A 13,824-nucleotide genomic window follows, 5' to 3' on the forward strand; every position below is an offset into this window, starting at 1 on the left:
CGCTTGGGGGGGAAAAAACACGTATTCGTTGGGATTATTATATCTGTTCTATGTTGTTTATATTGTTAGATCTCTATCGATTGTCTAATTAAATATTACATTAGCTCGTTAATTTCAATAAAAAAACTACTTCACGAATAGAAGTAACCATAGCGTAATAAAAAGAAGATATTTGATAAAAATAAATGGAGAAAAAATTCATAAGAAACGTTCTCCATTATAGTGTACAAATACGAGTGGAAGTAACAGTATATAATTAATAATAACAACTACGGTATTTGTATGTTAGGACATTGTCAAAGAAAATGCCAACGAGAAAAAGCACAACTTTGTTTCCCGGCTGAAAATTAATGAAACTGCTGGTAGAACGAGTCTGTGGCCGGTTAATTAACAGCGTTAGAGACGAAAGATCGCGAGAGATCGGCGCGCGGCGTTTGAAAGAAGAAAGGAATATAAAGTTGGAACGTCTCCGTAGCCCCCCGGGCGTTTCAGAATCACACACATATGACGCAAACGAGACGAAGCCTCGTCTCTGTCCTCGACTGCCTCGATCCAACCGGATATGGAACAGACTCCCAGGGGTTAAGAGGCATTAATGGAGTAACAGGACCACTAATGATTCATTAGCTAGTGCCAGGATCACCGCGGTTAACCGACCGCTGTAATTCGTGTGGACATCGGAGGAGGACGCAACTTCAAAAGCATTTAACTCGTTGAGCTCAATGAACTTTTAGGGTAAGCAAATAGGGTGATATAATTGCTTTTCCTCGTTTACGTCTTTTATACCCCCCTCGTCGTGTTTTGCCAACCAACTCTGAAACTCGTTCTCGAGTCCTCCGCGAGGCTCTCTTCTTCGATGATCGCCTCTCCGGAGGCCGCAAGAATTTTATACGAATAAAAATATGCAAAAATTATCGTTCGATGCCACGACCAAAGGAAAAAATCTTTTCGCGTGCTTTACGTTTAAAAAGATATTTTCGTAATTCTCTTCCTATAAATAGTCATATTGGAAATTGAAAGTGTGGCTGTATTTTACGGTCATCTAGTGGACTTCGAGCGTCTGTTTTACGTATCGTTTGTAATCTCAATAAGCGTATCTGTTTAATATTCGCTGCGACAAGGTTAGTATAAAATGTTTTTAGTATACATGTTACGTAACCGACAATTGCGGACAAAGGAAACGCTGTTCCGACTGTTTCTGTAGTCGGTGTTAATTTCATTTACTCTTAATTAAAAGCGCGAACAGGTATAGCGGATAATCTTAGATACCAGTGCGTGCTCAGAATTCTATGTTTGTTTTGTGGAAAGTGTGGTTCGAGAGATTTATAGCTTTGTTTATAAGGAAATATAATTCTCTCTTTTAGCGAAATGGGTTAGATAAGAAGTAGTTTATAAACCTGCCAGGCCACGGCGGGTCTTTATATCGGTGAATTATTGCTCTGTCGCCATTTTGTTCGGGAATAAGAGGTCTAGTAAAGGGACGGTATCGGTGGAACTGAATTCGCGAATGAAAAACCGTTTCGCAATTAATTGCAACGCGTTACCGAAGATTTATCGAGCGACGTTGATTAAAATTACTCTTTTATTTCTTCTTTGTTAATGGTTGGATAACGCCCTGGTGGTTCGAGGGACTCGCTTTTAACAACGAACACCGAACCAGTTGACCCACAAATGGCAAATTCGACCTTGTTCGGACCTGTCTTCTCGGTCAGTCTTCCTGCTTCAAAGGAGGTTTCAGGGTCTTGACACCTGACACTCGACCGAGAACGAAGGAAGGCTTTGTGCGCGCGTCGTTACAGCCGCTTTTCAACGCGATTACATCTCTTTACAATTAAGCCCGTTCCTTATCGTGTTATAAATCTGAATCGATGACTCTTCTAAAATTTATTCGAACTTGTTCCCTCCCACGAGACTGCTCCTGGCCTTGGTTGGCCGGTAGGAAAAGAAACGACAACTTCCACCGAGAACAATGTAAACACTGTCTCTCTGCATTGTTCGAAGAAAGCAAACGAACCTTTCAAGACGACATTTCGAAGTGCGAAGACTTTCTCGTCCGCTTTTTGCCCTCCAGTTTCTTTTCTCGCCCTTACACCGTTTTAATTGAACGGTGGAAAGACGGCAAAATAGAAGATATACCGCGAGAAACGGTATTTCCGGAAATACTCGTCTTCTACAAATAATATAAGAGTATATCGTCAAGAAAAAAGAAACAACCGTACTGATATTTTCGATATAGTTTTCTCCATAATTGTGTTCGTCTCTACAGCTCAACAAAATCCAAGATGGCGTAGCGCCATCGACAGCTTCGTCTCTTTTATCGAAAATGAAATGCTGTCGATCCACAGTATCGATTGTCTCGAGTCTCCTGTTTGTTACATTGTCGTTTCGCTAGGCGTCCCGTCGAAATCGATATTCGTTATTTTCTACGGGGTCCAGCTCAGCGAAGATGGCATCGTGAAACCGGTTTAATTTCGCGCCGATTAATTGCCGAGTGTGCGTGCAGTCCACCGAGAGTAGCCGGCTTTAGGCGGACGATTATTCTCCGTTGAGCGTCTCTCGGTCGGTTGTGTAAGAAGGAAAAAAAGAAGAAAATGCTAAGAAGGGTCTCCGAAGAGGGACACGGGAAGAGAAGGGGGATACGAAGCTCTGGGAAAGATGCATTCACACGGATCTCGTTTCTGACGACCTCCTTCGCGTTCCTTCCGACTGGAAAATATATGTGCATCTTTTACACGGAACGAAATCTCTTTGCGCGCGGCTTATCCGAGCAAACGATTCGAAGCTGACGCGACCATTGTCCGGAAGAAAAATATCCCACCGGTGACCGACGCGACGTTTCCCAGAAATTTGTACGATTTTTAAAAAAAATAAGGATACTCTTGTCGTCAGCTTCGTACAAGAGGGCCGTAAATTGTGCTCGATCGCGCTATAATTATCCGCGTTGGTTTTTTACTCCCGCCGTATATTTGTTTTTCGATAATTTTGATGGCAGGAATGCCTATCGTTGGAGATAATTATTGCTCGCGGGAAAGGTAACAACTATGCAAACTCCGATACACGGGCTGCGCGAAACCGTCTCCTATAACCAATAATTATACACGGTTTTTTATTTCAGTCGAAGACAAATCTGCAAGCATAGCTCGCGAAGAGTATCGAACGTAAACGTTCCGACCTGTTTTTCTACGTCCTAGATACGCAACAGAGGTACTAGAAACTGCCTAAATCAGTCTATGCTAATACAATGTTATGAGAATATAAAACATTACGAAAAGAAATAGTTCTCAACGCGTTCGAGATCAATGACGCAGTATGTGGGTCAGAACGGAACTAGAAAAATATTAACAGCTATTGGGAATAGTCTTGTAACGATACGTCAGCGTGGAATGTGTTAAAAGAAACGAAAAAAACCTTAAAAGAAAAGATTTATCTGTCGTATAAATTACACACTCGTGCAATGGATCATCCAGACGATCTAGTTTAGATGTATAAACAGTCGGTATAAAAAACTGATGTATTTTTCAAAGATACTCTAAATCAATTATGGACATTTAAGTCTTCGTTGCATAATCAAGCGGAGAACCCCTCCAAAAGAAAAAGAATAATTGTAAGGTAAATGAGAAACGTCGATGAAGACGAAAACTATGATTTATCCTAGAAAACCAACCGAACTGGCAAAGAACCTATTAAATAAATTTATCCAAATGCAATTGAGACTACGAGGGAAAGATTTCCCGTGGATCGCGTAAAGTGACGTGTGCACGCGTTCTTTCGGAAGCAGTTTGGGTCGGCCATCGATTACTCGTTAGACGGAAACCGGAAACGAAATCTTCGGCGCGAGCGCACCGAAAGAGTCCCCTGTCATTAGCCGGGAGAACCTTTCGAAGCTGCAATTAGCTTTGACCGCGTCCCTGCACCGCTGTTCGCTCTTTCTCTCTCCTCTCGTTTCACGTCTACGATCGACATCAGGTTTAAAACTACCCCCGTTTTCTCGTTCGTACAGATTTTATGCGAACGGGGTTTCAAATAATACACCCACCGTCCCGCTTCGCGATAAGAAAACAAATTAACCTGTGACGACGGTTTTCACGCTCGACTCGTCTCTCTCACAAGCTCTATCGACCTCCTATCCATCCATACACTCACATCGATCTTCTATACTGACCAGTACCGATGGTTGTTATTTACTATAATTTGCAATTATTCGAAACACGTTACTATAGGAGATAATTCGTTATCCTCGATAGTTAATAAGTAACGATTTAATTAGTCTTCGTACAGTTTTCTTTCGTGGCACTTTTCTATATAAAAAAATTAAATCTTGTTCCTAGTATAAGTGCGACGGACATTTCTCTAATATTATTAACAGGATTGTCTATTAGATCGGATAATGAAGATGGTAGTATTCTCTTCCAGTGGAAAGAGTTCTTTGCGGAGAGTTCTGGTAAAAGTGTCTGGAGAATTTCTCTCGAACCTGTGGAAGGGTTCGGTCGTTTGGCTGACCAGCAGAGAGAAGAGCCCGAAGGAAGATCGAGAGAAAGGTGAAGAACGAAAGGCTGAGGAGACCAGACGATAGGTCGATGAACCCGTCCAACGAGGGCCTCGAGGCCCTCTGGATCCTTTTCTTGTTCGTGTTTCTTCTCGACGAAATGTTGCTAGCCGAGTATCTCTCGGTGTCAGAGACGGGCACAATTTTATTTCGACGAAATATGACGAACAAAAACACGCGTATCGATTTACCCGCGACATTTTTGCTCCCTTCGTGTTGTTCCATTTTCCTATATAAACCGAGGATCGAACAAACGTGGACGAAAGCGTCGACAGTCTCGTTACAAAATTTGTACAATTTTATTCGACTTGTAACGAACGTAGTGCCCGTCTCTGGTGGCAAAGCTACAATTATTCGATTCGAAAAGAACGAAGGTGAATTCATCGATCTCGAGCCAAACTATTCGCCGGAGAGACTTGCCTTTTCAGTACGATTTCCACGGATGCGAGCGAACGCAACGGTTGTTGGACGATTGCACGGCAGAAATTCTTATTGACGAGCAACAGTTACGCGCGTTAACCCTAGGAACTGCGTTTCCCGAACTGTATTCCGCAGTACACGATCAAGAATTCCTCGAAAAATTCTAATATAGAGTGCGTAATATAAGAATTATATGATATAATTGAACGATCCTTAAGAAGTCTAAAACTATCCTTGCATTGCAAAATTTTGTTTTGCCTCACGTATTACTTCTCTTTGTATCAAAGGATTTTTACCATTATTAAATTATTATTAACCGTGGACATATCAGTTCTAGCTTATTTCGGTTTCGATATTATTGTTACTATTCATTTAATAATTGTAAAGATCATTTGGTACAAAGAGAAGTATGATAACATCAGTTTCAGTTTTCGAAACAATTCTGAGGACCGAAAAAATATTATAACCGTTGTAGACATATCAGTTTTAGCTTATGTTGGTTTCGATATTATTATTACTATTCATTTAATAACGGTAAAGATCCTTTGATACAAAGAGAAGTAATAAGCGATGAAAAACAAAATATAAATAATTAATGCACGATACAATGCAAGGATAGCTTTAGTCGTAAGACTGTTTTCAACCCCTGCATGAGGGTTGCAGGAGGAAATCCTGTTGAACGATCGAGTATCTTTGTCACAGTGTATCACAGCTCGCAGAGATCGTGTTACATCGAGAGGCATAGGTAACTCGGTGGTCGGGCAAAACGGAGCACGCCGATTTCTCCGGTCGTAACTTTCAATGTCGCGGGTGAACGGGCTTCGCGAGGTTCGGTTGCTCGTAACAGAAACGGATATCCGGGGGGATCGTGCGGCAGTCGGTCTCGCGAAATCCTAGATTCCCGATTTCTCCGACCACGAATGTTGCACTTGCGCTTGCACACGATTCGCGCTTCCTCGTATCGTTGCCTTTCCATTTTACACAGAGCCGTATTTACGTTTGAAAACCAAACGCCGGATTTACTCTAAAAATGACGCGGAACCGAATATTCAGAGAATTAATGAATAACAAATTCTGTGAAAATTCTCTGATGTACACGACTTTTGGGGTTTCTATTTATGACTTAAAGCCTTCGAAGAGCTTTCAAACAATTCCGTGTTAGACTACAATTATTATAAATGAATTTTGTAACAATGTATATATCTACTCTAGTAAATTATAATAGTTGTATTGTGTTTGTAAGAGTAATCTTTTAGGAAGCTGATCTTTGATCTTCTCGATCACAAAGAAAGAGACGAGCAACGATTCCGCGTTAGAAGGTCGCGATCGATGCGTCAATGTCTGACTGGCCAAGACTCAGGCTGCACATTTATGCACAACTAGCCTTCGACTTTTGTTTCCGCGACGCTTCGGAAGGCAGATCGCGAAAGGGCATCGACGCTCGATGCAAACCCGACGTAAGAAGCGAAAAATCAAACCGGATCGTGATTCACGCGAGTCCCGATCCTGCATCGTTGCGTAAACTTTTTGCCATAGTCGTTTCCAACTATTTCAGCCGATCAGGGTTATCCAAGCGGGAACAGCATTTTGGCTATGATTCTAAAACATCAACGAAAACAGACGAATACGTTAATTTTGATTCGTTTCGTGGGAATGGTGCTAAAAATATAGAAAATAATTTTGACTTGTAGTGGTTGTTCAACCATGTTCACAATTTGATGTAACTATCGTCGAAGGGGACTCGTGCTCTAGTCTAATAATGCTAGATACTCCAACTCGTAAACGTGGACTATGGAACCGAAATCTTGGCGATTAAATTTTAAATAGAGAACAACAGTGACACGAATTTTCCATTATAATGTGTCGCTAATTTTTCAAACGCATACTACTTAATTTTGTTTAAATTTGTTCCTTCAAGGAATGGCCACGAAAGAAAAATAGATTTGTTTTACGAGTGGCCTCATAATTGTGAAACTTGACATCAAGAATTTGTGACGAGTCGGACACGTCATTGTATGGCAAGGGGTTAGCGTCTTATCAGCAATTAGGCTAGATTCAATTGCAAGATAAAAGAACAGAGGCGATATTTGGACCGATTTTGTCAAAATTGTGGGGCCAGCGTAGAGAAACTCGTTTGGTGTGGTGCGTTTGCTCGCGCTTACGAGTTGGAAAAGATTATAGACGATCGATAGTCCGGGGAACGAGAGTCGATCGCGACCCGGGAACCTAATCCCGCGGTATTCCAATTCCGTGACGTAATACCAAGTTTGAGTTCAATCGCCCTTTAATCGAATTGAACGTACGCGATTCGAGCGCGTCGTTGCTCGTTTCTGGGTCGCGAAGTCAGCAACGAGAGAAACGATTCTGTCGTCTCTGTCTCTCCGGATAGAAATTGCAACGAAAGAAAGATCGAAACGAGAAAACTCGCGGTCTACGATCTTGGAAATTAATATTACGCGTCGCGTAAAAAAACGGTACTGCTATCGTTTGGATCTTTTCGAGGACGACTGCAATTGCGTTTGATTTAACCCTTTGCGCTCCGACAAATTGTTATCAATACGAAGGACGGAAAATATCGATGCAATTTTATGGTGCAACTTCTAAAAATAAAATAATTGTTGAGTATTTATTTGCTAAATACATAGGACAGAGTTTCGACCAAAGTATGTATTTAATTAATGTAACGCAATAAACGAGCATCCTCCTCAGGTAGTACTGACCTTTGCAAGGGAGGGGACTGCACCAATGGATACAAATTTTCATTAAAAATACATGCGTGCAATGCTTATTCTCAACAATAATATTCTTTCTTCCGAAAAAATTTAGGGATGCCTATGATTTAAATTTTATTCGTGTATTTCGTAAATTCAACCTGCGTTATCAGAAAAGAAAGTTTAATTGTGTCGTCGTAGCGGCGCCGATGGAGTGCAAAGGGTTAAACAAATGAATACTGCGTTTCTTTAGCGATGTTAATGGGCCTGGAATAAATCAAGATACAGAAGTGCATTTGGATAATGTTAAATTGAAAAAGAAGCGCGTCACAGACACGTTCGTACCTTGGTTCGCGCATCGTGGAAGCCGCTGAAAGCACTACTGTTAGCTGCCATTCCTCTGTTATTGTTCGGTCAAGTCCGCGAGGACGCGCGTATCCCTTAACGCATCGTTGCATTAACGAACCGTGTGTGAAGCCACGTACGAACACGCTCGACGTTAACCCAAGACTGTGGATCGACGGAAATTTATTGTTTGCTCGTCGCATTAAGGCGATGACGTCAGGATTTCTTAATATCCCGATAAAACGGTCGCCGCGCCCTTGTTTGCGGTACGACGACGCTCTACGCCCATAGTGCTCCGCCATCCACCGACGCGGAAATTAAAACGTCCATCTTCTTGGAGAATAAACCCTCCAAAGTTTACGATATTCCAATAAAAAAAAAAATCGAAAAGTTCATCGGTGTCGATCGAAGAACTTATTCGTCCGCTATTTTACGTACGTAATCGTTCGCTTATAAATAGACGTTGAAACCGTATTAATTTGGTTCGCAAATCTCGTCGGGTATTTATAAAAATATTCGTTGTTCGCTTTATGATGAATTTTTGCTAGGTTTTGCGTTGTTACGAGAAACGAAATTGCAGAGGCTCGACGTTCGACCACGCAACGAATCGCGTCCGCGTCGCGTGTGCCTGACACACTAATCCAATTTCCATGCGTGCCATTCGAGTCGGTTTAATCGGCCACGCGATTTCGCGCATCCACGCGTCTCGACTTTAATTGTGCTTGGCTGGCATATCGTTGTTTCGCGACTCGATTTATCGACTACTCCGCGCGTCGCGATTGAAAAATCGATTATTACGAAATCACTGCACTCGAATCGTAACGTTCTCGCGCCAAATTTTTAATCGAACCACTTCTTATTTCTCACAAGCAATGTGGAATTTTACGGTACGAAACAATGTCTTTCAAAATACAATACAAGTTTCTACAAACGTTCCCTACATAACACGGTTACAGTGATCTCGAAGTTTAAAAAAAAATTTCAAAGTGTTTTTCAAAGTACAACGTGGCGGACGATGGGCTTGCAATCGTGGATGGCGTAAGAGAACATTTTTCACGGAGACGAAATATGGATTATTTAAGCTTCAACGTTCCTCGTATAACACGATTACACTCGTCCTAAAGTTTAAACAAATATTTTATACATTTCAAAAATTGTTATTCAATCATGAATCAAATTAATACATTACCGATGGGAAACGAGAAATCTCGTTTTACACAAGTGTGTGTCTTTTCTAGTAATTCTAATATTATCCACGTATAACCCCTGATAATTTCAATGAATTATATTAATTACAAAAATACTTATCACAGTTTTAGTATACAGATGTTGAAAGAAAAATGCCCCGTCGTTAATGTGTTAATATCGAAACTTCAATTTTCCTTTAACGAGTAACGTGCAAGCGGTCCGCGTATTTGTATTTAGATTTAAATTTAGATTATCCGCGTTTCGTATTGTAATATAAATTATAACGTTCGCCAGGGGAGCGTGGTGATCCCACGAGAACGCGAGGACGACTCGAAGCGGAAGCGTTGCGTGCGCGTTCGACCGACACGACTATCGATATATATCGATTCCCCGTGAATCGCGGGAAAATTAATTGCAGTAACGGGTGGCGCGTTGCTCGCCGACACGCTTCGATTACAGGTACGATTCGATGTACGCTAGCCGCGATCGATCTCGATAAGGAAACACGCGGTTCGCCGACCGTGTATGCGAATAGCTTCTTTTTTTCTTCTTCTTCTTTTTCTTTCCGTTGTCCGTCCCGTTCCAGCGTCGGCCGTTTTTCGCGTTTCACGCGAACCGGAAAACGGGGCCGCGGTTTCTCTACGACCGCCTCGTCGTAAATACCAACGACGGAAACTCGGAAACTTTCGTTTGCGAACCGTTTCTGAATTTCGATGGTCACTCGTCCACTGCTTTTCAACTTTTAATACTTCTGGCGCTGCTTTGCTGGCTGCGGGAAATCGAGTAAGGTCGTAAGAGGGTAGAAAAGGAAAGGAAAGAGTGAACTCATCGGTGAAGCTTTCTAGCAGGCCCTGTCTTCGACGACTGAATATTGGGAAGCGAAGGTTAACACTAGGTTTACGGAATACGTCAATTTGACGCATTAAGATTCTAAACCTAACGTTACAGAACTTATAAATATTATTTGTCAGCAATTTATGTTGGATTTAATTGATGTAATGATATGAATATACACTCTAATTAAAAGAAAAATTGCATTTTAATGTAAGTGTTAACACAGCGAATTACAATGAAAATATGCGCAACGAGTGTCCGTGAACCTAATGTTAAGAAGGTTAAAATATTAGAGCGCTTGCGAGAGGGTTAAGAGCGTGGCCCTCTGGTGGCGAGTATGGGACGACGTCACAATATTCAACTTCAGACGTTGCGCTTTTTTGGTTGACGCGACATGTTTTACAATCGAGGAGCTACGACAAAACACTTTCCACGGGAAAAGGTTTTTCCTCGGGAGCGTTTCGCACGAGTTTCGCGCGAGCTAGAAACTAGTATCTCAGGATGTCGGCTTCTCACGCAATCTCGCGAGGACGTCGAGGAAAACGAAACACGAGCGACCGGATCTGAACACGGAATCGTTCCCGCGGTCGGGCGACGAGCGCGTTTGCATGACTCGAGGATCTGACGTTTAAAATGCTTTTAAAATGCATTTCTCTTTCAAATTTGACGATATACTTTATGGAAGACGCACGAAGATGACATAAAATGGAGGTCAATGGAGGTTTGCATTGAGCAAAACGGCGTTTAAATGCTTGTGAAATTATTTTCTCCTTCCTTAACCCTTAAGTGGATTATTGGGGCCTCCGCAAGTTTAAATTAATATTGTGTAATATATCTAAATGTAATTATTTGAAAATTTATGTAATCCTCCAGTAGCATATTATTTTTGAAATGCTTTAAAGTTGATTTCCATTTACCAATTTGGTAAAAATTAACGTTAAGTAATATAATTCAGTTGAGATTCAGAGCCCACTTAAGGGTTAAAGAATGCAAATGACAAATTTAAAAGTTTGCAAAGCACATAAACGAGAGAACGAACATTTTCCTACGTCTTCGAGGGAGTTTGAAACCCCTTCGTCTTCGTTGAAGAGACGCTCGTGCAAGTCTACCGAGCGTTACGAGTTCTGCGCGCCAGGACGAAATCACGGTTAACGAACGCTTTGTTGTCCTCGTTAAAGGAAACTAAGCGGATGGTGATTCGCGTCTCCGGCGGGCTCAGCGGGTCGGAAATCTTCGATTCCCAGCGAGTTCGTGACCCTGCCAGGGGTGAGCCAAACGCTGGAACTAATTCGGAGGAAAGCGGGATTGCGCACAGGTGCCTGGAACTACCCCGGCCCGATCGAACGAGCGACCAGACCGCGGAAAACTTTCGAACTTTCGTCCAAGTACGACGGAAAGACCCGCCAACCACGAAATTCGGATGCCCTCCGACGAAACTTTCGCGAAACTTGCCCTCCCGGATCGGAGAACGCGACGAACGTTTCGCCCTTCTCCCGCCATTGCTCTCGAAAGACCGCCTAATTTTCGTACCGATCACCTTCGAGTCGTTACCTCGACCCTCGGTAATTTTAGATTCGTTCGTTAAACTAATATTCTTAATTAAACGTTGAAAAGCGTGCAAGCAGTGAAATCAGCGTATTCTCAAAACGGTGAGAACCCGAATTCCTTGTTTCACGTACGCAAAGCTGTGTAATCATCGAAGAAAAATCACATGGATATTGGATCTTTCAATAATTAATTAATTCTTACGAAATTTTTCTTCGATGTCTCCCGCAGTTCTCGACTTTTTTCAAACGTTCATTTTTCTATCACGTAAATCTCGAAGAAACTGAACAAAACATGGTTCACGGAGACCGATGAATAAATAAATAAATGGGCCTCGTACATTTTCAGTGGCTCTGCGAAAACTTTGACAAACGCATATTGTAAGGTAAATTACAGTAAACGTGACACTCCTGTTGCACTCTAGTGAAACAGTTCAAATCACAAAAATCTCAGAGGCAAACTGTGATCTAAATTGCTGAGAATGTAATATTTTACTTACCACGAAACATAATACCATAACGAATTAGACTTGACAAAGTTGGAATAAAAATTCCCAATTGCGAATAAAAAAAGTATCGGTTTCGTTGTTGTTGATATCTTCGAGGCTTCTCGGAAGAACATGCAAGCGAGAATACACCCAAGTTTCGCTGCTCCAAGATATCGAGAAGAACCAACCAATACCTTCTGGGTCCCCAATTAGGAATATTTATTTAACTGGTTTCGGGCGAGGAATTATACAAAGTTACAAATTCGTATTTGACGGGATAATACAAGATTTATAGATGACAAAATGGTTTAGAATCTAACGAAACGCGAATAAAATCATTCGAACCGAATTCTTCGAGACTAAATTATTTGTAAGATTTAGACAGAAATAGTGATCGATAGTGGATGATAGCCCAGACAGCGAATAGGATCTATCATCGAAACGACGGACCTCTTCCGGTCACCGTAGCGAGAACGAAACGAAACACGGATTCTGGGCATATATCTACATGAGCTTTTTCGCTGCTTGCGTGCTTGCGTCACGAATCGTGGTGCCCGCGTCCCACGCAACGCCGGTCGACGCTGCTTTCTCCGCGATGCGGGCGGACGTCCAGTCGAAGGTGTCGAACGAGGATCCGTTCGATCGTGCCAGCGAATTGTCGCGCGTAAAGATAGGACGTAGAAGGTACTCACGTTTGCCTGAGGAGGGGGCGAGTGGGTTTGCGAATGAGCCTCCTCCGATATCCAATGTCACAGTTCCGAAAGCAACGCTGAAGATTCAAACGCGACGATGGGGGTGCATGATGCGAGCTTCGAAATGTCAGCTCCAATTCCGATCGACGCACGACGTCCACGCGATGATCTTTTCCTGTCGTTCCTTCCTGGATTCTCTCGTCTGGATACGCGGTTCGAACCACGATTTAGGACGAAGAACGACCAGCGAGACGCAGCAGGCGGTTTCGAGGCGCGACACCAGACATCGAATCGAACCGACGCGCACGAAGGTCGACGGTGGACTGAGGCTCGGACGCTCGGCGCAGCTCCCACGAACGGTGGAGCTCGCGTTCGTATTGTACGACGCGACGAGGAGGCGCGCGCGAAGCGCCAAGCACGCCCGGATTCGTGCGCAATTGCGCACAATGCAACGCAGTGCAACACCGTCCACCTTCTCGCGCAATTAACGCGTCCGTGCGTTTCTCGTTTGCCCATCCTTTTCGTCCTTCTTCGTACGCGCCGTGTTCTCGGCTCGTCGCGCGAGGGCTCGCTCGACTGTCGCGCTGAACTTGAAAATCCTGTACGGAGAGGACATTCGCTGTACCGCGATATATCATAACCAATACGATCCGTTCTCTCATACTGATGAGAGGCGTTTGAGCATCTTCTTCAATAAATATGCCTCTTGAAAATATCTCGAGATCTAATAATTTTTTTCTCAAGATACCTTAATAATGTTTTACGCAAAATGAACAAGAAAGCGAAAAGAAATTTTCGTGCAAAGGTATCGTGACGCGTAGTAATTTTTGCTTAAAAACCAGGAATAACGATAGCCGTGTTGCACTCGCGCGAGAAGCATTTGCATACATCGGAAAGCTTGGACGGAACGGATAATGGCCGGAACGTAAATGCATGCATCGGGTTCGTTACCCTTGCGTCGAACTGCTCGTTGTGTACAGCTACTTGCCAAACAGCTAATTAACCGTCCTGAATGGACTTTCGTTTACGATCGATTTTATTTTCATCGCGTGGTAC

General features: G+C 42.7%; 1 protein-coding gene across 2 annotated transcripts in view; it reads right to left on the reverse strand.

Moving 5' to 3' along the window:
- Mesr3 (misexpression suppressor of ras 3) overlaps positions 1-13,132 on the reverse strand; it is a 32,334-nt gene extending 19,202 nt beyond the window's left edge. Inside the window, exon 1 of one of the 2 annotated variants that reach the window (XM_076772672.1) lies at positions 12,769-13,132. Coding sequence is in view for 1 of the 2 variants with exons in the window: in XM_076772671.1 (XP_076628786.1) it covers positions 8,023-8,073 (51 nt within the window). In the remaining variant the exon portion in view is untranslated. Of the gene's footprint in view, positions 1-8,022; positions 8,263-12,768 lie in introns of those variants that run through there. The other variant, XM_076772671.1, reaches the window with a different exon arrangement.
- Positions 13,133-13,824: the final 692 nt, after the last annotated feature.

This window comes from Colletes latitarsis, chromosome 9, assembly GCF_051014445.1.
Source record: "Colletes latitarsis isolate SP2378_abdomen chromosome 9, iyColLati1, whole genome shotgun sequence".
Lineage (NCBI taxonomy): Eukaryota > Metazoa > Arthropoda > Insecta > Hymenoptera > Colletidae > Colletes > Colletes latitarsis.